This window comes from Euprymna scolopes, chromosome 7, assembly GCF_053919585.1.
Source record: "Euprymna scolopes isolate OS-2025 chromosome 7, ASM5391958v1, whole genome shotgun sequence".
Lineage (NCBI taxonomy): Eukaryota > Metazoa > Mollusca > Cephalopoda > Sepiida > Sepiolidae > Euprymna > Euprymna scolopes.
Window position 1 is genome coordinate 80745669 of NC_136488.1, and position 26418 is coordinate 80772086.

General features: G+C 32.2%; 1 protein-coding gene across 3 annotated transcripts in view; it reads left to right on the top strand.

The window, feature by feature from the left end:
* LOC145279791 (regulator of MON1-CCZ1 complex-like) overlaps window positions 1–26418 on the top strand; it is a 162487-nt gene that overhangs the window by 28061 nt on the left and 108008 nt on the right. For 2 of the 3 annotated variants that reach the window (XM_080131119.1, XM_080131117.1), the window contains exons 8-15: window positions 688–791; window positions 4003–4089; window positions 6616–6721; window positions 8733–8847; window positions 12666–12731; window positions 19299–19352; window positions 21498–21556; window positions 26080–26259. In XM_080131119.1, coding sequence (XP_079987245.1) covers window positions 688–791; window positions 4003–4089; window positions 6616–6721; window positions 8733–8847; window positions 12666–12731; window positions 19299–19352; window positions 21498–21556; window positions 26080–26259 — 771 coding nt within the window. The remainder of the gene's footprint in view (window positions 1–687; window positions 792–4002; window positions 4090–6615; window positions 6722–8732; window positions 8848–12665; window positions 12732–19298; window positions 19353–21497; window positions 21557–26079; window positions 26260–26418) is intronic. The other variant, XM_080131118.1, reaches the window with a different exon arrangement.

Consider the following 26418-nt stretch of genomic DNA (forward strand, 5'->3'; position numbering starts at 1 on the left):
GAATTTTATCGCAACTCGTTCTTCTAAAATGTCCTCATCTCCAGATTGCATTTTTTGAAATTCACGAACTGTGACAATCAGGCTTTAGTAGGATATATTCCAATTCCTGTTGTAGCTTTTTATTTGAACCTAAAATCATAAAAATTGGTCGGTCATCTCATAAGATGTAGAGCAATAACATACTGAATTTTCAAGAGTCTACGACAATTTTAAATATCTGTACAAAAAAGTCAGGAAACCTATTGAACTTTTTCCACGTAATGTTCTAGCCTGTACAAAATCTTATTTTAACCCAATGTGTGAAGAACAGTTTAAAGAAGATTGGGAAAATATAAAATTTGCAACAATTTAAGAAGGTCACAAAAAACATGCATAAATGAATAGCTTTATTTTAGTAGGTTTATGGAGGAGCTATCAGGTATTAGTTATATGTGAATTTGCTAATGTGTATTTTGGTAAAATTTATTCAAAATAAGAATACAAAATCAACCAAGCTCAGTTTTATTGGTCCCCCCCCCAAAAAAAAAAAAAAAAAAATTATATATTCAAAATTATCTAAATTCAAATATTTTGCCCAGGAGTTTATGTCCCTTTACTCTGTATGGTGAAAAATCATTGAAACTTTCAATTGATTTTTCTATTCAACCAAGACTATTATGTCCAGTTTTCTTTTATTCTTTCTTTCAGCCCAGCACAGTGAATCGACTACCCAAATTTGATGTTGATTTACCCACTGTCCCCAAACCTCCCAAATTGGCTCTTCTTCAAAGGGATGTTACTATGGCTTGTCTGTGAGTAACCATCTTTGATGTCACACTTATGTAAATCATGTTACTCACTAGCACCACCTAGTGGAGACACCTTGAAATGTACAATTCTAGAGGAAAGATAACTAGAACAGAATCTCCTTATTGTCATTAATTATATCTAGGATAAGTTATACCAGAAGTGTTATGTTATATGACAGCACAAAGTTGGACCTTTACTCCATCCTCTCTCGCTCGGCTGTAACATTTAAAAAAATGTTTTTTTTTTAATTACATTTTCACCCCAAACAAAGCACATTGCAACTTTGATGTAGGAGGCTACTATCAGGGACATAAGTTGCAGTGATACTATGTAAGGGAGTTGAGCAGCAAGATGTCTGTTTACATTATACTTGAACTTCTGCATGTCGGTACAGTTGGAGAAGCAGGAACTCAGAAGAGAATTCCAAAGTCTAACAGTTCAGAGGAAGAAGCTTTCAGAGTAGAAAGCTTTCTTACATCTAGGGATCTCTACTTTGTAGGGGTAGGACTTTGCTGCTTGTCGGGTTTGTCGGTGGTATTTACGTCAAGGGGGTACAAATATTTGTAGTTTGTCGGAGCATCTACCATTAAAATACTTGTAAAACAGGCAGAGGAATGCAACATTTCATCAATTGGACAGAGGTTGAAGCTTAGATGACAGTTTAGGACCTATCAGGTTGGCGAGTCACTTTTGAACCCTGTCCAGAAGTGAGACTAGTAGCAGAGGCAACAGCTCAAATGTGACAACAATACTCCATACCTGGATGAATGGTGGCCTTGTAGAGGTACAGGATACTTTCAGGCGTAAATAACTTTCTAGCACGGTAGAGAGAGTCCACTTTCTTCACAGCAGCATTAGCAATGCCGTTGATGTATCTGTTCCAACTTCTGTTCCCTGTGAACATTAAGCCGAGGAGTTTGAACGAAGTAATGGTGGGTGAGAAGGTTTCTTGTAATTATTAAAAAAACAAGCTTAGTCTTGGCAGCATTGAACGTTACCATAATGAGTGATCCGTGATTAGATTTATCTGTAAAACCTGACCTAGTCAAACACATTAGGTTGGAGTATTTGCTGACAGCACTACATTTACCCAGCATAGAAATTATCCTAAGGATGAATTGATTATGCTGGTACAGTCATGTGGAGTGCTCATCCTCCTGGATAAATTGTTGCAGAAGCATAGATGTCTTGAATTGCAGGAAGGTTGTTAAGCCAAGGAAAACTTGGAGTAAAATGATTAGACAAGGCCATATAATGTAGAATTTGGAATCAGTTGAACCATGAGGATTAGAAAAGTGAGTTTGTGAAATATAAAAATCATTAAGGAGTTGTGTTTGAAAGCTAGGGAAATGCAATTTGGTAGAAAAAACAGTTGTATATGAGACGAGTTAAACATAATAGACGAGATAAACATAATAAATGGCAATATTAAAAGATTTCAATAATTTTTGATTATTAATTGTTTATTTACTAACGAAATGTGTTGAACCAAGATGGTATCAGTGGTGTTATGGGCTTTAAATTTTCAAGGTAAACCTCATCTTTAGAAAGAAGAAAAAAAATATATACAACCACTCAGTTGGGGTGTGTTTTTTGTCAGGAGCCAAAAGTCATAAGATATCTGAGTGCAATTACACTATAATAGCGAAATTAGAAAAATCAAAAAATCAATTTAAAAAAAACAAAAACAATGGTATCTGCTACTTTTTGTTTCATTTTCAACTAAAAGCAATGATATCTATTTGATTGGCATGTCAGATGTACTTAAATATTACTGCATTATTTAAAAAACATGAGTTTTTGATCTTTATTGTAAAAAAACCCTCTCCATATTTCTTTGGGAACACATGATATAAAAACAAGGGAAGTAACTCATATTTATGATTGTTAACACACAATTTATTAAAAATTTGACAATAGTTACATACTATTTACCTCCACCTTTGAATTCTTTTTTTTTTTTTTTTAGTCAAACATTTTATTTTTGCTAATTTTCACCAAAAAATGTTTTCTTAAATAATTTTTTTTTTCTACCTTATCGTTTTTCATAATTTTTAGACATATTCATTACTGTAACATGACAATTAAGTAGAGACCTTGAAATTCAATATTAAAAATTTCGAATTTTTCTATTTCTAGTGTAGTTACAGATATCTGTTACATTAAAAACACAGAAAATAAGTTATTTTTTAAGTGTGAGCTAGCATTTGTGCTTAATGTTATTAAATTATCATCATATTTTACCAGTAATAATTGTATAAATAATATTAGTTAATTGACTTAAATTTTCCCTCTTTACATCCAGGGTAACTTGTAAAGCAGTTGTGTCAGGAGCATTGTCTTATATAGCAGCAAATGCTGGACCGTCATCCAGCTCTTTTTTGTCTAACTAAAACATAATTACAGATCCATGATTAGATGAATTTGCAATGTGAAATCTGCCAAAGCCAAACGCATTAGATCAGAGGATTTGCTGAAAGCAAGTGATTATACACGATTGTACATATTGGAATTTGGAGACAGTTGACCTGTTGAATTATAGGACTAGAGAGTTAGCTTTCAAAATATTTTTTTAAAAAATACAGCTGAGCCTTGGATAAGAAAAAAGCGAGATTAAATGAAGTGAAAGAGAGGGAATTAGTTTTTCACCATTCTTTTAAATATTTGAGTAGGATTAAAAACTAAACTCAAATATTTGTTGTAGTTGATATTTTGAAAATGTTTTCATTTACTCAATAGTTTCGTAAAGACAAAATGTTGGCAACCTTTATCACAGGCAACTGCAATGATGTGAAAGGTATTACCCCTGTTCTACAATCAATGAGACATGTTACATGTTAGTTGAAAAAAGACAATAGTGTCCTTGATTATAGGTTTTATAAGAGCTAATTATTTTGTTTTCGCCAATCTGGTCTGACTTTCATCAGTTACCTGTTCTTAAACTCAATTTCGGTACCTGCAATACCAAATGGAGACCAATGAATCTTTCTGCGATAGCCAACCAGATTTTATCTTAAATCCTGGATGACCAGATTGATAAAACTCAGATTTCATTCAAGGACAATGTAATGTATAGTAGTTAAATAAGATAACTTATATATATTTTTATGTAATTGTTGATTTTCCAGAAATATTATATACCGACCAAATGTATACTCTTTAAAAAAAAAAAATAGTTTATATCAAACTTTGTTTTTTTTTTCTTCTTTTCAGATATGGTGTAGTTTATATAATTGTCTTGCGTCACCAACCCCGGGGAGGTACAACTGGTGCAGAAATTGTTTTATATCAACTCCAAAAGTAAGTATTCCATTTATATATTGCTGTATAATAATCTCTTTATGTGAGAAGAGAACCAATACTACAGTCTGATTCCAGCACAAAAGTCAGGAATCAAATTGTATGTCTTTGTATTAAAGATTTAATAGTAAAAACAAGTGTTCGAATATGTTATTGAGGCTTCCAAACAACATAACAATTTGAACTCTATAATGAAGAGCAATGTATATGCTTATGGTTAAAATTATTTTCAAATCATATTCCAAATAAAGAGTACCCACAATTTTCTTATGATTTCTTTGTGTTTTATGGCTGAAACAGAATTTCATAGTTTGAAACTTTTTAGCTCACCGATTATTTCCAATTTTTGGAATTTTTAGTTCTTTTTGTAGTGTGGTAAGCTCACTGATTTTTATGTTTATTTTGTAATACAAGTCACTAATTAGTTTTTTAGCAATTGTGTATCTTACTATTTTCAAAATATAAAATAATATTTTTTTCACTTGTTTATTTCTGTGTTCAAAATTTCAAAATGAAATGGATACTGAGAAAAAGATACTTTATTTGAAAGGAAAAATTACTTTACAAAATTAATGATTTTGCATAATTACAAATAAACTTTGACATTTATTTTTTCCTTCAATTCTTACGCCCATGTACATGTGTAGTGCATAAACAAAGAATACTGAGAAATGACGGTGATCAAGTGGTTAACAACATGGACTGATGATCTGGGTAGTCCAAGTTCAAATCTAGTTTGTTCCACAAAACTCGTTTTCATTTAAGATGTTGGCAATCTTCATGTGGTCTCTCCTATAATCCCCAATGTTTTTATAGGAAGAATTCTGACTAGAAAAATATCGGGGAGACCAATGCCAGCAATAGAATCTTTGGATTCATACAATATGATGATGACAAAATACTCTGGATAAATTTCAAATAAAATATTTTTTTTTTTTTAAATATTGATAATTTTATAAAAATATTCGCAATTTCACTTTGTTAAATATAAAAGGTACAATTGAAACAAATAAAAATAGCTGCTTTGTTTTAGATAGGTAGCTGTGGCTCTCAAGCCCAGACCTAGATGGCGAAAACATAGAGGTGGTGAGCTGTTAAAAAAAAAGAAAGTCTCTCAAAAGTCAAAGCATACACAGAAATTATATCTAGTCGTTGTGTATACAGGATGTTGATCTCCCTTCTACAGTGAGTAGATGTGATACAAGGCTGGAAAAGTGGGATTTGAGAAAACCAGCACTCTAGAGGAAGAGCATTCTGGTCTGCAAAAAATGCTTGGGCAGCCCATTGGTATTCTCTCAAAGAGTGAAAAGGCAAAGACTGGCAAGGTAGACTTCCTAAAACTGCATAGGAGTATACCTCATTGTGTATATACTGTCCATCGTTCGACAAGGGACTGGCTGTAAATTATTACAATGGAACATCGTGATCAGAGATGTGCTATACCTCCTGTATGTTCTGTACACCAGGTTAAACCCACCTCTTGCAAAAACTGGTCCAAGTAAAAGTTGTGCTTCAATATTTCTAGCAAGAAAGATAGAACACTTAGCATATTTGACATTCATCATCATCATTATGTATGAATTTGAAAATTCTATTGTTGGCATTGGTTTCCCAGAATTCTTTCTAAAAAAACATCAGATAATTACAAGAGGGGCAACATGAACATCCTAAGTAAATGTGATTTTGTGAAAGGAACATAATTTGAACTTGGAACACTCAGGTTGTCAGTCTGTATCATTAACCACTTAACCACTATACCTCCCATATTTTCCATTAAAATCAGATAATTTTAGAAATAGGTTACTATGAAAATTGTTTTCTTAAAGCCGTCCAACACATGTTAGCATGTAAAACATGTTAAACCAATGATATTCATATGATGATGATGATGATGAATCTTAAAGCATAATCTAAAATATACCAATTTAGAAGTGCTACTAAAAATAACACTTGTATTTTTTTTTTAATTACATTTTCACTCCTGTCGTGCCTGTTATAGAGCGTGGTGTCATCAGCATATATATCCATCTCAGAGACAATTTTGTCAGGGAGGTCATTTATGAATATTAGGAATAATAAAGGTCCAAGGATAGACCTCTGAGGCACTCCGGCATTTATATCAAATTGTTTAGATGTACAACCGTCAAGAATAACCTGGATTTTTTTTTTATCTAAGAAGGATTTAATTATGTTAAGTATTCGTCCAGTGATACCGTATGATCTGATTTTCCTGAGAAGACCTTCATGCCATATCCTGTCAAAAGCCTTAGATATATCTAGAGCTACTGCTCTACCCTCCCCTGCTTTGTCCAGTGAATGGTATATACGTTCAGAGATTACAGTTAGGATATTTGTTGTGGAATGGGCTTGCCTAAATCCATATTATTGGTTGGTCAGAATTTGATATTGACTTTATTATTACTTATTAAAATGTTTTACTTCTACCGTCAAAACGCATGAATAGATTATGAAATATATTTTCTTGCTTCCATTAATATTTGTCATATTTTGTTTTCTTCATTCTAGGGAGAGTCCGGCCAAAAAAACAGATATCCTTCGACTGGATATGAGTGGGCGTTTTGCGGTTAATGTTGTGGATAACCTTCTCATAGTCCATCATCAGGCTTCACGGGTGAGAATTTAAAATAGATTCAATGTGAAACGCACACACATATATGTAATCTATCTTCTATCCATACACACATGCATGTATATATATATATATCTAGATGAAACTCTGTGTGTGTGTCAGTTATAAATATTCAACCTAGGAAAGAGTTTATCAAGCATGTGTACACTGTTATGATGTATGAAAGTGAAACCTGGCCAGTGAAGGTTGAGGACATGCATTGCATGGAGAGAAATAATATGAGAATGATATGATGAATGTGTAATGTAAATCTTAGAGACAGGCTTAGATCTGATAACCTCAAAGGAATATTAAATCTAGACAGTATATTGAGATAAATGCAAAATAAGAAGCTTCAATCTTATCTCAGATTGGTGAATGATCCTGGCTTGATTCTAAGAGGAAATCTTCCCAGGCATTACCTCTTATATTGTCATAAAAGTTGGTTTATTACCAATGGGTTGGATCACAAAACATTTTGCATCCATCTGGAGTACTCCCAGATTTTGGAAAAGATGGATTCCCTCACTAAAAATTGACCTCATGTTAGATTTTTCTGCAGCAGGAGGCAAATAGACTAAGTCCCTTAAAAAAAAGAAAGAAAACTACTTGTATGTTAAAAAGTTAGGGATCAGTTTGATGTCTTTCTATTATAAACAGAACCCTTTAGTTATCTTCAGATAAAAAACATTGAAAAGCTGCACTTTTTTTTAGACTTTAGCATCATTATTAGTTGTCACTCCATCTGACATGCGGAAGCTTAAAATAGTATTTTTCTGGTTTGACACATTTAAGATTGAAATAATATTTTCCTAGGTTGCATCATACCCTTATTTTCAGTTTAATGTTGGTTTTAAATGCTAATGTGTTGGATGGCTTTTAGAAATTGACTTCTAAAATAACCTATCTGTAGCCATGGCTTTATTAATCCTTTTTTTTTTTCTTTTATCACTTCCTCCCATGTTTTCCTTGTTCTTCTCTTGGCGACTGACCTTGTTACATTTTTTCTAGTCTACTACATTTAAATTTAAAATAACATTTTCCTAAGTCTGTCAGGTTTCAAGTTTGAAATATTTTCAATGATAAATATAAAGATTGATCAAACATATATATATATATATATAGAGAGAGAGAGAGAGAAAAAGAGATGTTAGGGTCGTCATTTTGTAGTAACGGTTGCTGCATACATATCTATCCTTCTGGACTGGCTTCTTGATCTAAACTGCACCAAACATTGATGTTATTTTTTCCCTTTCCTTTGAAAAACTCAATCATGTTCTACAAAGTCAAAAGCAAACAACATTTTTCCTCAACAAAACAACCAAACCAAATACCATGGATAAATATTTGAATATATAAAGAACTTGAAGCATAAAAGCTTTAACCAAAATACTGGATTCGGCTTTAAATAACCCAAAAATGACTCGATATGCCATAAAACAAAGCAACCAAACTATCCTTCTGGCCTTGTTGCGTTATGAAGAAAACAGACTAAGTTTTGGTTAAAAAAAACTTCTACAATTTAAATCAGTTTTATTAACACAACAAATCATCTGGAAAGATTTATGCAAACAGGAATATGACGTACATTAAGTCAAGGGGCGTGCTTGTACTTTAGAACTGGGATTGAGTTCAGATCTTTTATCTCGTCTCTCACCCAAGTTATAGCAAGAGGTGAGAAAAAGATACGACGTCTTGTCAACATGAGATTCAGAGTTTTCTTGTTCATAAATCGCAAGAAAAATAGTTGGGTTGAAATGCTATTTCTCACAAGTGTTCTGGCTAAAAAACGCATCAATCGATCCACGAGTAAGAACATACAAATGCAAAAGAAACTAGATTGTAATCATGTAACTGCTACAGGCACATCCTAAAATTATTTGTTTTCTCTTAAGATATGTTCATCTTTCTTCTAACTCTATCTTTATAATTGCTAATGAAATTGCTTTGATATTTTGAAAGTTAAAACTCCTTATTTCACCATTTCATAATGTCTCCTATATTTTTTTTCCAGACATCCATGATCTTTGACATCAAACTTGGTGGAGAATTTGATAATTATGTTGTATGTCATCATCCCGTTCTGTCTCCTCTGCCAATAAAACCTTTCCGTCTATTGCTGCCTCCAGGTAAGAATAAATATATAAATACTAAATGATATACCTACCATTGCCCAGCTGTCGAATATAATCACAAATAATCACAGAATTCAGTTATAATAACACATATCCCATATTCATTGTAAGACTGAATTACTAAAAAAAAAATTATTTCAGCAGTTATTTCCATATTATTTTGTTTCTGATTTTTCTGAAATTATGGATACAGTTTTATGCTGGTCGTACTGCAATATTCAGTAAACAGGCCTGAGTAGATGTTTACGTTCCTTTCCATGGCTGGAATATGTGACACAAAGTCGGAGAAAGTGGGATTTTAAAAGTTAGCACCCTAGAGGAAAAGTAGTCTTGCCTGCAAAATGTGTCTTGACAGTCTCATTTGCATTTCCTGGTACAAGTGCCTCAAGCAATTTGTAATAAGCTCTCCACTTCTCAAAGAGTGACAAGGCAAGGCCTGGGAGGGTAGACCTCCTAGAACTGCACAGGACCATACACCTCACCCAACAAAAAAAAACCACCTCAACAATGGCCTAGACTCTAGTGGCTTTGGGATCAAGGGAAAATCTGTGGCTGGAGCATAAATAGTTCTGAGTGTGAATGGGTCAATTTTAATGGTGAAAGTAACTTCTTTATAAAATGTTATTTTTCTGTGAGCTCTTATTAGTACCATATTGATTTCTATAACTAACAAATGTTCTCTTATATATATTGGGCGGGGGGGGGGGCTTTTCCTGGGCATAAAATATGCTTAAATATGGTATTTAAATTTGTCCACATTTTGTATATATTTTTCTAGAGTCATGATTTAAAAAGTAAAAAAAAAAGTATTTAGGTGTTATTAGCTTGAACCGAAACTGAAACTGTAGCATTCAAAGCTGGTGACGTCACCACTGTACCAACGTGGCACGCATATAAAGTGATTAAAAATAAAAAATAAACTAAGATGAATGTACAAAATGTTTAATGGATTTTGCAGTTTTGACCCAATTTTTGAGACCTCAAAAACTATTTTAATCAGCGAAAGACCCATAAAAGAATGGCCCATAAAAAATCCAATCTCTTGACAAACATATTTTTATATATTAGATATAACAGTAGAAGTGTGTGTGTGTCTGTAAATATTTAATCAATAAACTCTTAAATTACTGGTCACATAACATTGAAATAAACAGGAAATAGGAATCCTACACCAAAGATGGTTTATAAAGAGTAAAATCTTTGTTTGGATGGATGAATCACACATACAGACGTATATTAGCAAGTTGAAATGCAAACTGTACATTTCAACTTGTAAGCATATTTTTTTTTTTTTTACTTCGTTCTGCGCATGCCCAAATTCAATCCATTTTTTTAAATCATTTAATATTAAAACTTTCTTACCTATCTCTTGATAGCTACACCGGTAGGAGATATGGCTGAAGTGCTAAATGTTTTGGTTTCAATTCTAGCTGATGGCACCCCGAATCATTTTTTTTTTTTTTTTTTTAACTTTTGAAATAACTACTATATATCAAGTACAATATAATATTCAATAGAGAATTGACTTTGGAATAATAAATAAGAAATCTGCATGAATTAAAATATATTTAAGCATATTTTACGACCCAGTAAAGCTGGGCACCTTGTGCTAGTATGAGTCTATGCAGATTGATCAATATTTTGATATTTACATGTCCTCATCAGGACTTGCAAATGAATCTAGCAGTTAGAAAGTAAAATAAATCTAAAATTTTCTCAGGAGACAGTCAAGGGGGGGAGGGAAAGAAGGATGTCAATATCTTTTTTCACAATTTTTAAGAACCTCTCCCATCACCCCAACACAGTAGATGGCAGTAGCTGAACATATGCATATTTATCAGCTAAAAATAAATTTGACACACACTGTGGTTGTGTGTGCATTTATGAAGCCCCAAAAAAGAAATTGGTATGGTTTACTGTAGAGATTCATCTTTTATTCTTATAAATTATATATTGTTTGTTTAGCTGCATGTACATTGTTCATCTATGTGTGTGTGTGTGTTTGTAGGAAACGCTAATTCTGCATATGTGCTTATAATCGCATTCCATGTTATGCGTCTGTGCCGGAGTGTACGAGCTGCGGCATGTGTATTTTGTAACACCTGATTCAACAATTAGGAGTCACCATATCTAATCGATTTTCTTTTAAAATGAAAAGAAATATAAATTAAGAAAAAATTAAAGTAGATTAAAAAACATAATGATAAAATAATGGATGTTTTATGCAGTTTAAATTGTTTTCTATAAATTTTTATTCAGATTTTTGTAGCCATAGCTGATAACTTTGATGCAAAGAATTCTGGTTATATTTTAGCTTTGACCAAAAATAATTGCAAATATGTAATCAAATAATGTTTTGTATAAATAAAAAAAAAATTAAAAAAATTTATACCAAATATACACCTCTGTTTATTATTAAGCACTCTTATATAAATACAGTTAAAATTTATTATGTGCATACAATATATATATACGGTTGGTGCAAAAATAATGTCGTTTTTTGATGTTCAACTATATAAAAAAAAAAAAAACAACAACATTTTAATTTTCCAAGTTTTTAATTCTATAGCATTTCTATACTCTTGCCTTTCTAGCTATTTCCTCTTAAGGAAAAAGCTTGATTTTTTTTTTTTTTTTTTTTAAACTTTATGGAATAAGGAAAATCATTTATATTCCTTGTTTGTGAACTTTTGGTAAATTAATAATGTAAGATTTTATTTTACATTTTATTAGGTTGTCCCAAAAGTTCATAAATACTTGCAAAAAAATTGAAATTTAACTAACCAAGTAATAACAAAAATCAAAAATTAATCCTCAAAATAAAGACCATCATTTTCCAAGACTTTCTGCCATCAATCTGCAAGCTTTCGGATCTGGCCAAAGTACCATTCAGCCTGCATCGAATCACTGATATGCTTCCTCAACTTCATCAAACGTGTCAAATCAACAGTCCTTCAGAAAGTGTTATATTGAGCAGAAAAGGCTGCTATCTGATGGACTGTAGGTTGGATGTGACAGAACTTCAATGCCGCCCAGCTCTTAAAAGTTTTCTTTGGTCTTCCTGGCAATGTGTGACTTGGCATTCTCCTGCTACATCAAAGTGTGTTTTCAGTTAATCAGAGCCAGGTACTTCGTAGACCCACTCCAGTTGCTTACAGTAAAGTTCAACACTGATGACACAACCATTCGGAACCAACTCAAAATGCGTGATTTTTTCAAAGTTCTACCAAACATACAACATTACTTGCTTGCCGAATCGATCTTCTTTTGGAATCAACAGTGTCTCTTGCCCTTTCTGAACCCATCACTTTTCTTGATTGATTAGACCCATTTCTCATCCAATGTCACAATGCACTTCCAAAAACGCTCATGCAATGGATTGCTGAGGAATTGACTGCAAATTTCAACTCTTCTGTTGGCTTATCCTTCGGTGAGTTTGTGCAGATCTTGATGCAACTTGTGAACAAAATCAAGTTGCTTCAACGAATCAAAACTCCTAGCTCAATTTTATCAATTGCCATTTAGAATAGAAAGACGAAGATCATTATAATAATATAAATGCAAAAAACAATTAAAAATTGCATAAAAATTCAATTTTTTGCAAGTGTTTACAAACTTTTGGAACAACCTAATATTTTGTCGTACTTTAATGCTTTATTTATAATATTGAGCATCCCTTTATCAAGATAGGATCTAATATAAAACGATCTGTATTTATTATTATTATTCTTATAATTGATATGTAAGAATAACATTTTTGTCTGTTTTGCTCAATTTTCTTAATATTCAAGATTTTATTTTATGCCAAGTAGATTTTTATCTTTCAGCACCAAGTTTACCAGTTGGAAGCGAGAAGACAGAATTTACTTTTGAATTGTGTATCCTTTTTTATTTATTGTTTTCTCTTTTTAACTGTAATGTTGTTAGCTTGACTAATACAGTAAGTAGCATAAACAGATTTTATCGCCTAGACCTCTTTTCACCACCAATGCTCTCATTCCAACTGAAATAAATGCTTCCCATCTTGATGAAGCTCTCTAGTTTGACAACCTTCACTCCAAACTTGAAATGTAAGACTTGCATCAAATCCGTCGCCAAGGTTGCTGGAAAAATGATTTTATCATTCTATTGTTCCAGAAGGTATTTCACTTCTGACATGATCCTGTACCTGTATAAGAGCCAAATATGTCCTAAAATGGAGTACTGTTGTCATATCTGAGGAGGTGCTGCTCAGAGGACCCTTTCCTGTTTTGATAGAGTACAAAAATGATTTTGAAATCTAGTTGGTGATCTCCCTTTTCTTCTATGTACTACCTCTTTTTCATAGTTACTAGTCATTCTCTACTCTATCATTATTCCTGGTAGGTGCTCAGATGAGCTTAAATCTATGGTCCTCCTTTTCCCACTCTGTAAAACATTCATAACAAAAACTCATCTGGCTACAACCACTGTCAATAATTTCCCTTTCTCTCTCCCTACCTACCTACCTACCTATCTATCTATCTACCTACGTAAAACTAAACAAAAATTCCATAAGCAAAGTTTCTTTCCTAGAACTGTCTGTCTATTGAACATAATACCATAGGGCTGCTTCCCAACTGACTACAACAGTGTTTTCAAATCCAATATGAATTGATTCTTTTTAGGCAACTCTCTTTAAATAATCAAATTCTGCCCAATCACCACCATCATTACGGTGTTGCTTTTGAGCTTTAATAAGTGGTGACTCTTTAGTTAAAAAAAAAAGGTAGCCTGTATACAATACTCTGACACTTTATTAGCATGTCAGCTAAGTGAACTAAAATATTTAGAACATCATAACAAAATGGTGTCATTGATAACATCTGCTTTCTCATCCATCAACATTGTATTACATATCTTGCACGCAAACAGGTTATTTTTCAAACTAGTTGTAATTTTATTGCACTTTCTGTATACCAAATGCTTACAGATATTATAAAAAACCGACTTGCTTTCCAGAAACTGTGCAGGAGAACTTTCCTCTTTCCAGGTGCTTTCCAACACTACAGCCTCTAATCATCACTTTGGTATAGGTAACATTCACTCTCAGAATTTTACTTTCTATAGCATTCATTCAAGGCTTTAAGGACAGTAGAAAATGAACCCCGATTTTATGCTCAAGAGTCTTGTTACTCTAGCTTCTCTTATTTTGTCCTTTAGTTCTCATATTCTATGAGCAATGTTTCTTACAAAAGGGAAAGAATTTCTGTTTTCCAGATCAAAACCTATCCATCTAACACTTATTGTTGCTCTGTTTTTAACCTTGAAGTAATATTTATGTTTTTAGCTTTTTACATCAAATAGCTTCATGCCATGTTTGGAGCGATTTCCATAAAAAAAAAATCCTAGTGAGGGTGATCTCTTCTCTTTCTTACAACCTCTTTCTCACAGAGATGTTGCTAGTCTCTCGCTACTCTATTGTTATTTCTGAAGAAGGTACTCGACTGAGCTCTAATTGCTTGAAACTATTTCCATAAAGGAAAAAATGCCCTAAAGCATCACTATGAAAAAGTTGTTTGATGTTTTCTTTTTGGTGCTGTTATTATTTGATGATATGGCACACTGTATGTACACCTGAGATGCCGAGCACATATGTCATAAAAAAACAATCCCGCCAGTACCAAGCTCCTGGGATAAAGAAGCTTGATCTTGGAATCTCGAATGTTCAGTAGCATAGGTGAGTTCATATCCATTTCCATTGTTTTAAACATCTTGCACACAAACTGGCTATCATCTATTAACTTAGCTGTAATTCGACTGCACTTCTTATATAGAGAGCACAAACAAGAATCAGACAATCAGGTCTTTATGTGCTTTAAACTAACCTTATAACACTGCGTTAGTTACATTTCCTCTACTGTTCTCTCCCGAGCACTGTACCCTGATCATACATGCTTCATTCTCTTTCAATACTAGTGCCCAAGTTATTTGAATGTCCACCACAATAATTGGATCGGTTTCTCAAGCTATACATATACAACTGGTAGCAGCATGCATAGTTTTGCTATATCTCATTCCCTTACATAGACTGTAATATTCCCGATCTGCCTCTCAGATCACGAGGATCAGCAAACCTCACTCATTGGCTGATTCTTTAATTTTTTATTCCATTTATTCCTTATTTTTGTAATCACACTAGCACCAGCTCCACCTTGAGCTCCGATGGTATCACCAAATTTAACAAAGCTTCTAAACAACCTCAATAGCTTTGCCATCCAGATACTCTTTCTCCACAGAGTTCTCATCTGTCTCTATTGTTTCGCATTTCTTCTACACAAGCTTGTTGTCCTCTCTCAAACTACCTGTAATTGTACTGCACTTCTTGTGTATTCACTGCCTACAGGTATCACAAAAATTAGGTTGGTGCTTATTCAGATTGGCACTTATGGTGATGAGCAAAAATGAAGAAAAAATTTTTTCATGTACCAATTTGTCACGCACGTAGTTATTTTTATTCACGAAAAACAAATTTGCCGGTTTTTTTTACGAATAAATGAAGGCCAAAGTCATTTTTTCTGGAGAAGATATTAAGGGGAGGTAATCAGTGATTAACTGAACAGCTTCCACAGGCATTAATTCAATTATTTGGAAAATTATCCTGTTTAATATTCTTTGTAGTTTGTAACTTATATAAACTGACCCTTCTAAAAAAACTGATAAAATAAAAATGAATAAAAAAGTACATGTTATGTTAATAAATTATTGTCTGGTTTTAAATCATACATTTTTGTTGTCTTTCTGACATTATTAAAAAAAAAAAACTTGAAATGAAAGTCGGTTGTCTGCCCTTGACCACTGATTCCTTGATTCTATTAGAGCTGCTATCCTCCCTGCCACCTTATTGACAGTAAAATTTGGTTTTCTTGAATAAAAAAAATACTACTTGATCAAATTACATGATTTTTTTTTAAATATTTAATCTCCATTCCGTGACTAGTATGTACATCCTGCAGACCTTTCTATATTTTCTTTACTTTTAATTGCCACCATAAGTGCCAATTTGAATAAACACCAATAAGTTATACTAAAATAAAATGAGTGCAACAAATATTACAAAAAAAAAGACTCCCAAGTGTATTTTGGTGTGACAAGAATGCTGCTAGTGGGTGGAGCCATTGTCTTTTTGTATATAAACTGATTATCATGTCTTAACCTACCTGTATTTCTACTGCATTTATTGTCTACAAGTACCACAAAAAATTGAATTCTTCAACAACCTTTCTGCAAGCATTGTAAAGGAATTTTCCCCTTTCAGGTTTGAAAGCAATAATGATATTTTATTGATGGATGTTAGATGAAAAGATTTTCTAATGAGCCGATGTAATTTTATATATATATCTTTTATTGAACACTCTTAATAACCTTGTTAAACTCATTAATCACTCTTGAATACTTTTAACCTGGTGTGTGTGTATGTATATATATATATATATATATATATATATATATATATATACACTAGAAAAGTACCTGTTGTTGACTGGGTTCAAAAACAGCCTACAGAAAATGGACTCTGATTTATGAAAGTATGATAGATTATGAAAAGGAAGGGTTGTAAAGAGATAGCTTCGAATTTGGGGGTATCAAAACCAAAGCAAAATATGATGAAAGTAAAAATAAAATAGATAAACCCCATAATTTATTATACCATACCTGTTCACACTGAAACACTTATCACAATATTCTGTGGATCTATATTAAAAAACCTTGTTAAACTTTGTGACATATTTCCATTCTATGGAGGTCAGGCGCGAACGAACACCCCATAATTTTATTATACCATATTTCTTCAAACTGAAACATAATTATCAAAGCATACTTACGCAGATAGATATGAAAAGTCTTTATTAAAGTTTGTGCCTATTTCCATTCTATGGAGGCCAGGCATGAATGCAGACCCTACAATTTTATTATACCATCCCTATTTAAGTTAAGACATACTTATCAAAGTCTTATGTACATCTATATCAAAAACACTTGTAAATGTTTTTTTTTTTCATTTTTAAATTTTTTAATTCCATACTTTGTTGACCAGGCGCGTATGCAGACCCCACAATTTTAATGAATCATCATTATGCCAGATCAAACATACCCATTCCTGTGTCTCGATACATCTTCTATCGTTATGTGATCAGTTTTCTATAATAGTCAACCATATAGGAGCTTATTCGTGATCAGACACACAGATGTTCAGCTTTATATTATATATATATATATATATATATATATATATATATACTAGCATTTCGGCCCGGCGTTGCCTGGGTGTTTGGAGATGTATGCTGAGCAAAAAAAAAAAAAAAAAAGGTCAACTTTTTAGCTTTTACCCCTATTATGACCCCTTAACATTTATTGTTTTGGGCTCAAATCAAGTTATTAAGTTAGATCCATGTCCAAGGAACCTAAATCTAAAATTTCAAGTATTTAGACCCCAAATTGTCGGAGGAGTTTGGTAGAATTCTCAAAGGTCAAATCATTGAACTTTGACCCCTTAACAGCCAAATTTCTGTCCGAAAACCGATCACATAGATTTTCCCAAATCTCAGTACCCTGTATATCAAATTTCGAGTCTGTAGACTGAAAATTAACAGAGTTATTGCGAAGGAAAATGTACAGACACACAGACACGTTCACTTTTAATTTTTTCTTGTATACATTGTGTGTGTATATATATATATATATATATATAAATATATCCTGTTTTCTGTGACCATTTAAGAATTCTAGGTGCTATATGTGCTCTCAGCTTTGTTTCCAGTCGTCCTGAACCTCCACTTGCCACTAGTATTTAACACTGCTAACTCAGGAGAGGTGTGGTGGAAATTGTGTGACTCTTGCCACAAAAATTCCACACATAGGCATCCTTACAGTGGGTATCTCTCAAGACTGAAGGAAGCTATCATATATATATATAATCACATTAACACAGTGGTTCCCATTAGATCACCAAAGTTAAGCAATAATGACCCCAGCCAGTACCAGATGGGTGACCGTTTTGGCAATACTAGACACTGTATGTATTGCGCTGGGACATAGAAATTTACAGATTAGTATCTAGGGGTGTGTTTAAAACCACTGGAAAAGATGCACTCTTAGTCTTTGGTTAAACATGCACCTAGGAAAAGGAAATCTCGGGTGTAAAAAAAAAAAAAAACCTGAGGTCTATTGTCTGCTCTGTCTTCACCACTATAAACAAATCTGTACGGATTTCAAACAACTTTGTTGTCTGAACCTCATACATTAGAATTTGACTGAAGAGTCCATTTATATTATACCAGAAAAATGTGAGGTTGAGTAAAATTAATTCCCTGAACAGAACAGTTTTGCACCATTTTTATGCCCCCCCCCTCACAAAGATTCAAATCAAGATGTAATGCTACTAAACCTGATGTTTCAGGATGGATGAGATGAGGATTGATAAGTTTTATTATTTGAACTATTGTTATCATCTCAGATGTTATTCCCACTATGTTTCGTCCGATGTAACCGCCAACCTTCTTAAGGTGTATCGTATCAAACTGGAATCTGTGCAAAATTTTGAATTGAACCTTTTATTTAATGCACAAGGGTAGCTTGCTCTTGTTCCATCAGCCACAACAGTTTTTAGTTTTGCCCATTTTGAGGATTGAACCATTAGTCTCTAGAAGACTATCACTTAGAACTGATCATTACTTAGCAATTTATTTGTTACGGCACAGGTCTTTGTGCAAGGAGTTGATCAAAATTTATTATATGATTCCTATTCTAGAAAATATCTCAAATTTAATGCTTAATTAAGCTTAAAGAATCTTAAGAAGAAATTGAAATTCAGGAAACCTTTTTTTAATTGATGTATTATGACTATTTACCAGATTTAATGGAAATTTAATATATTTGAATTTTTAGATGGGAGTTTGTGCCCATATTATGTCCGTAAAACTCTTTAAAATATTTTGAAAAAGAAAAAAAAAAATGGAATTTGGAGAATATTTAATCATTTCTTTCTAATATTTATTGTTAAAATTCACAAAGATTAGAGGTATTTGAATTTTCAGAAATGGTTTCCACCCTCTTTTTGCCAGGTCATATAAAACTAAGTATTATCCATATTGAGACCCTGTCATGTCTAACAACTGTTTTCCAAAATTCATGATGAGTGGTTAACTAGTTTAAGAGTAAATGTTATACATATAAATATATAAACATATACACATATCTAGCTTATATATATTAGCATGTGTGTAGGGCCTAGAGAAAAATAATTTAAAAATGTATTAAATATATTATCTTTGCTTTTAAATGTAATTATTATAATAATTTTTCATAATTAAATTGTTAATTGGAAAGGGAGGGAGAGATAGATACATTTTAAAATCTCTCATTCTGTTTGTTAAAGTATTTTGTTTTTCATTTTCTTCAAATAAATTTGCCTTAATCCAACACAGATTCTGATAATTGGATTGTCTTCCAGCCTGATATCATTATTGATGCCAAGTTGGGTAAGTAATTATTGATAGTTCATTTTTTTTTTTTTTTTTTTTTTTTTTTTTTGATAACCAATAAATTTTTCTTGCATTTAATAAAACACACTTCTCACTTGGTTTTTGCTCACATCATTGAAGCCCACACGAGAAATGTGTCCATTACTCCCAAGTTCTCTTTATTTCTACCATATATAAATGGAAGCTGATGGGCCATAAAACAAAAGAATCCACTACATATATTTACTTTGTTATAATCCAGGGTGCAGTATCAGAAGAAGTCAGATAAGCCAGGATGCTCAGAATTAGATTTTTGTAATCTCTGGAGAAATAACCAAACAGTCTGAATATTGGAAGCCATTTAAAATAAAGAGGCTAAGTTGGATATTTTGGAGTTCTAGCAGTTTGAGTTTGACCTTATATATTTCAACTCTGCAAATATGATTATAATATTACTCCCGTTCCTACAATAATACAACCACCATAACCTGGTATTTTTGATTTAGAGTCATGCAAAAAAAAAAAACGTAATTTATCAGATTTTGCTAAAAATATTTTTCTTTTTAATTTTATTTTCGAATCTTTCAAGTAATTAATATTTGTTATAATTTTTTTTTAATTGGTTAAAGGCACAAAATCGTAAAGTATGCTAAATATGTCTAGAGAAAAATTTAAAGTATTAAAAAAAAATGTTTTTACTTTTTTTCTATTAAATATAACCATATATACAACAAAGCCAAATGATTTTTTAATATACTAATAATAAACAAAAGAAAAAAAAACGAACATTGATAAAATCATCATGTTATTTAGCCTCTTATTTATCTCCCTCTCATGGCAGGAAGATGTAACATAAGGGTCAGAAAGTGGGATTGAAGCGTCGGCATCCTAATGGAATAGCACTCAGTCTAGCCTGTAAAAAATGCCTGGGCAGCCCTTTCATGGTAAGGGTTTCTTCAGGTGATTAGCAATAAACTAACCCCTTTCTCAAAGGAAGAAGGCAAAACCTGAGAGAGTGGACCTCCTAGAACTGCACTGGATCAGCAACATACCACAATCAACAGAAAAATGGCCATAGCTTAACAATGGCGTGGGCTTTATTGACAAGATTATTTAGCATCCAGTTGACATGCTGACATGTGTGGACAGCTTTTAGAAATTAATTTCCAAACTGACTTAGCTCTGTCCAGTTAAAACTCGATTCTGGCTAGTGTGAGCTTAAATTCAAATATATACAAATGTGTGGAATAAGAATACACTTCTGACAATCAGGCCTACCATGAAACTGCAGTAAAGTGTTAAAAGAAACCACTTTTAATTATTTATTATTGCTATAAAGATTATGTTAAAGAAAAATTTATTTTCGATTTCTGTTTTCTATTTAGCAGAAGTCTTGTCAGTGTATACAGAGGAAAAATTCCTTTTGATCAATACTTGCATAATTACAGTTTAATTTTGAAACTCTTCATAAAACACTAATCTTTACTTTGAAATGCTTCCTTTTCTGAATGATTTTATTTTTAATAAAATATTCTATAATCAAAATATGTTTTTGTTAATCTTTATTTTGAAGTGTTTATTTTATTTTTTCAGAATCGTTTCATTCAATAAAAAATATATTTTAAAGTTGACATAAAAAAATAGTCCTCACTTTTAAATATTTTTTAATATCTTGTAAAAGAAATATTGAAATGTTTTTCCGTATCTCATGATAAAAATATTTAAAATCAAAACGATATATTTTTATTACAAAAAAGTAAGAACTATTTATATTTTTATTACAAAAAAGTAAGAACTATTAAATTTTTAAACTTAAAAAATTTTAAACTTATATTTTATTTAAACTTAAAAAAATATTTTCAAAGTAAAGTCTAGTTTATTTTATGTAGAATTTTAAAATTAAACTGGAATTCCATAAGCATTAATCAGAAAAGACTTTTCCTTGGTGTACACCAGCAAAACTTCTGCTAAGCAGAAATCAGAAGTCGAAAATGAAAGTTTCATTTAACATAATCGCTATAAAATTATCTTGAATAATATTGAGCCATTTGTGCGTGAAAGATCTGTTATGTTAGATCAAATCAGATCTGATTCCAAGAAGTTGAGTTTTCATGTTATTGCTCTATAAATAAAATTAATGTGACTATAAATTGTATTTTCTAGGAAGCCTGTGGTATGTTCAACTGTGTCTTGAACCTTTGGTAGAAATGATTCCTGATAAAGTAAGTTTGATTCAAATGTCTTTGTTATATTTCCTTCCTTTTAAGGGGAGGCCTAATGTTTTGTACATCACAATCAAATAAAATGTTTATCAAATGAAAATCAACAAATCATGAACAGCAGAATAAAATAATACCTCATGTCTTTAGTGGTCCTGCAAAACTGAAAACATTTAATTCAAGATTATCTTTTGTTGTCTCCTGGTGGTTATCTTTCCGTGGGGATGCATTCTTGTTCTGGAATTAAAGATGGCACAACAACACAAATCAAAGAACTAGACCTCAAAATTAGAGAAAGACTATTTTATTAGGCTGTTGACATTGTCTTCTTTTCTGCTAGTGGAGAGACATATTGTGGTTATGGATTCATGGGACCTGGTCCCTTTATTTATAATCTATTTCTATATCACCTCGTCGTTTCAAGCTTTCAAACAAGAGTTTTTGCTTGTTATGCTTATAATAGCCTAACAACATTTTCTTTCACTCCTGTTCTAATAGGAAACAATGCCACCAAAGGCTAACCATCTGACCTCTATTTCTTGTTAATGCACTAATGTTTCCCCTTCAAATTTAAATCATTAAATAAGTACTAATGGATGTACCTTTTACTATTTAACATTTTTTCCTATTTCATTAGATTATCCCTGGATATTGTCTAGCCTTACAGTCCATCGACAATGTATAGATTGCTCCCAAACCTTACAGGACCAAGTAGAGTCAATTTTTTTTTTCCCTTTTCCCATTGAGACCACTACCAAGGCTGCTGCAAAAAAGGTGGGCTCCTTCTACCATGCTAGAAAATTAATTACTCACACCAGAGAGTATGTGGTGTATCTACCACTAGTCTCTCCTTAAACAAGATTCAAAACCGTCTCAAATCTAATCAGTCCCACACTATCGGCCATGCTCCAACTTCTGTCCCATCACGGCAATGTTCATTCCTGCACCTGTTTTGCAAGTACTTAAATGGAATGTGCACTAATTAATTTATAGTACTTGTGCTCCATTGATATAAATATTTGTGACAAACAGCAAAATCCTACCCATTCGCTATTGAGATCCTTAGATGCAGGAAAACCTTCTACTCTAATAGTTTCTTCTTTTGGACTGCTAGATTTTAGAATTTCTTCCTTGTTTTCTGCTTCCCTGACTGTACTAACCTCCAGAAGTTTAAATGTAATGTGAACAAACATCTTGCTGCTCAACTCTCCTCAGTACCCTGTTAGGCATGATCCTAAGTAGTAGCCGCTTACATTCAAGTGACAATATGCCTTTTTTGGTGTGAAAAAGAGTAAGCAAAAACAATTTTTTTGTTTTTTAATTATCGTTTGATCCCAAGCGATTAGGTTCTATGTTTACTTTCATTTAGCCATCTCTGGGTCATATCCCGGCTGGTGATATGACTCCCAGCTTTCATTCATGAAAACACAGACAATTATCCCTGGTCAGTTCATGATCATTTTGCATCTGTCATGCTAACGCTTGACAACTCTGTAATTTTGAACTCTGACAACCACCATTCCTATGCTCTGGTCTGCTATGTCACACCATAGCATATTTATTGATGTATTCTTACGAAATTCAGTTATCAATTCTCAATGCAGTCACCACTATTCATTCATTAAAAGAACTTGATGCCCTGTTGCAAACATGCCTACTATTTTTTATATAATGCTTTTGCTATTACGGATCAAACAAAACTTTAATAATAAAATTGGAGCAATTATACTTAAGGCACCCCAGAATGAGTAACTACTAAAAGGACACATGTTGATATGAAAATGATTTCTTAAACTTTTACTTCCCATTGTATCATAAACAAAACAATACGTACATTTATAACATGCCTTAACAGATTTTTATTAAAAAAAAGAAGGGTGGAGTTATATTAGATATTTTTTATAAGCATAATAAAATTAAAAAGTAGTTTTATTTATAAAACTTTTTATTATAAACAAACGAAAGAAATATTAAAAAAAAAAAAAAAAATTAGAGATGGTGTGCTATTTACAGAATTTTCCTCAGAAGGGCAAAGTTTGACACAAGATCGTTTTTTAATGTAGGAAAAATCTAAATCTTCAATAAAAAGGTACTCTTGATTGGAACAAGAAAAAAATAATACAAATTGCCTCAGTCTAGAAGGATTACTCATCCACTGACTAAATGCTCGGTTGTAGCTTTTGCTTGAATTCCCTACTGAAGGGATTTCTGTGGCATGAAAGGCATTCATTGAATTTTATTACTTTTGTTCACTCTAACCAAGGTATATTTCCATTGAAGCATAAGGGACTGCTGTGATAGGGACACGATTTGTAGAGGGAGCGTCCTGGATTAGGAGTTGGATAGCAAGATGTCTTTTTTTGTTTGATTTTTTTTTTTTAGATTTAAATCTCTGCATGTTAGTAAAGTTGGGAAAATAGTGAACAAGAAAGGAATTCCAAGGAGAAGTGGCTTGAGAAAAAATTTATCAGAGTAGAAACTCTTCCAGCATCTAGCAACCTCTACAAAGAAAGGATACGATTTTGCTGTTAGTTGGGGATATTTTTGTTTCCCCGACTATACCAACAATTTTCTTCAATTTCTGTTAATAGTCAGGGTTACCTCCCTTTGTGTTTCAGTGGCAATCATTCCAATCACATAGTGGATTTTGATCAAAATTAAAATAAGAGTGCTAAATATAAGATATAGTGTCATTATTTTGATTTTTCATTTGACAAGCGGACATAAAAGTGGCACAAAACTGTTCTGTTTGGAGAATTCATTTTATATGTATTCTACTAAGTATTTGTATTTTGCGAGACATGAGAGCAAGTGGCATCAAATCAACAGGTTGAGAATCTGTAGTTGAAGACTGCAGCTTCTAGAAAAGAGCTGTAAAGGCATACACCAAGAGGAGTGTGAATAGACCAGCAGTTGAGGAAGAGGTGAAAGCACAGATAACAGAGGGTTGCACAGATCTCTCCCAGCCAGACACTGCATTTACTAAAGAGCCTGTCTATCCAAGATAGGCTTGCACAGGCACTGCAATTCGCCAACTGACTAAACTGAGACACGGTACTTCATTGTCTCCTGAGACAAACGGATGCCAATAATTTAAACCTATGTATGTTTTTTTTCATCTTAATTTTTATTTAAGCTAAATGAAACTGCATAGAGCTTATTTTTAAGCTAAAATATATACAACTTCATATAAACTAACAAGTAACTAGATTCAAATTTCTGTCAGTGCCTCATGTTGTTGTTTTTATAGCCAAGCATTTTTGGTGCTCATCTACAGTTTCTCCCATGAAAGGATAAAAAAGGAAAGAAAAATTTGTATCATGAACATACTTGTGACTGAAAGAAAATATCGTACACCAAAAATCATGTAAATTGATCGGGTTGTTTTATTTTTAAATAAGAAAATAAAAAATTTTATGGGTCAACTGCAAGCGACAAATTCGCAACGTTATCTGGAAAACTTACTGGAAGAACAAGGGAGATAACTCAAAGTTGAAATTTTAGAAAACCATTCTTAACATGGGATGGGGGAGAAATTGGAAAAACTCAAATTTGCTTAAAAATGGTTTTCTTTACAAAAATATAACTACTTGATAAATTAATGTTATTTTTGGTTCTTTCTGTCACACATATGTACATCAAATTTTTCTATATTTTGATTTTTCATAGGAGGGATTCTGGACAAGTGCCAAATTTTAATTTTAAAAGTATGATGTCTAGAATAATATTGTTTTAATGTTGCCTTGTTGTGAAATATCTAATTTGCATATTTTTTCTTCTCCTGATTAATAATTAAAAATGCATGACCAAATGCAGCATTTTCTTATTATGTACTGGTAAAGGTTTTGATCCAGAACCTGACCTAAGGTCTCATTGGCATCTTCTAGCATTTTACAGTAAGCTGCCAGAAAAACAATTGAGAAAAAAAAAATCATGATTAGTAAATCAACTGTTAACAGACGATATTTTTGTTAATAGAAGAAAAATTCACGCATGTGATATTATTCTTGAAAATATTGTTTTCAAGCATAGTTATTTCCATGAAAAATAATTGTTTTCGTCATTACAAAAAACGTATTTTATTGAAAATTTTCTTGCAAAAAAAAAAAAAATAATAAAACTTAATTACTTTCCATGAAAAAAGAAAATCTTTATTTTCATTCATAGTTGTTTCCATGTTTTCATCTTACAAAATAAACTTATTCCTTTGAAACATTTGTTGGAAAGTTTTTTTGATATATTTAAAAAAAAATGTCTTTCATATAATTAAACTTGGAGTAAGTATTATCTTCTTGTGTTAAAGTTTTGTTTTCAACGTTTTGAATTTATCATTTGGCAATGTTTGTTCAACTTTTTTCTGGCAACTTGTCCAGTTGCTTACTGTTAACTGTCAGAAGATTACGATGTGGCCTTGAATCAGATTCTGGATCAGTATCATGTTAACTAAATATGTCATATCATATCTAAAATTGTTATTTCTTGCTAAATATTCATCCCCGACAATTTTTTTTTTCTTCTAATTTAAGTGCAAACTTATCGAGTTTCTTCTTCTACGGAAAGACAGCAAGATGGTTGTATTGTCCGTATGCCGACAAATGTTAATTCCTGGACATCAAGCAAGTCTTGTCACCATCGCCCGAATTTATGACATGTTAAATGATGTCTACAAGAACTACCAAGAAGCCGAGACTCAATCTCTTGTACATGTGAGCCAATCTTATTCCAAATTCTTTTTGCTTACACAGCAGAACAGTATTATTTATTTTTTTATGAAAATCTATTCAGATAAGGCATGAAGCTGCTTGATGTAAGGAGCTAAAATAAAAAATTAATTAATTAACCAATGGTAAATGTTGATAGATTAA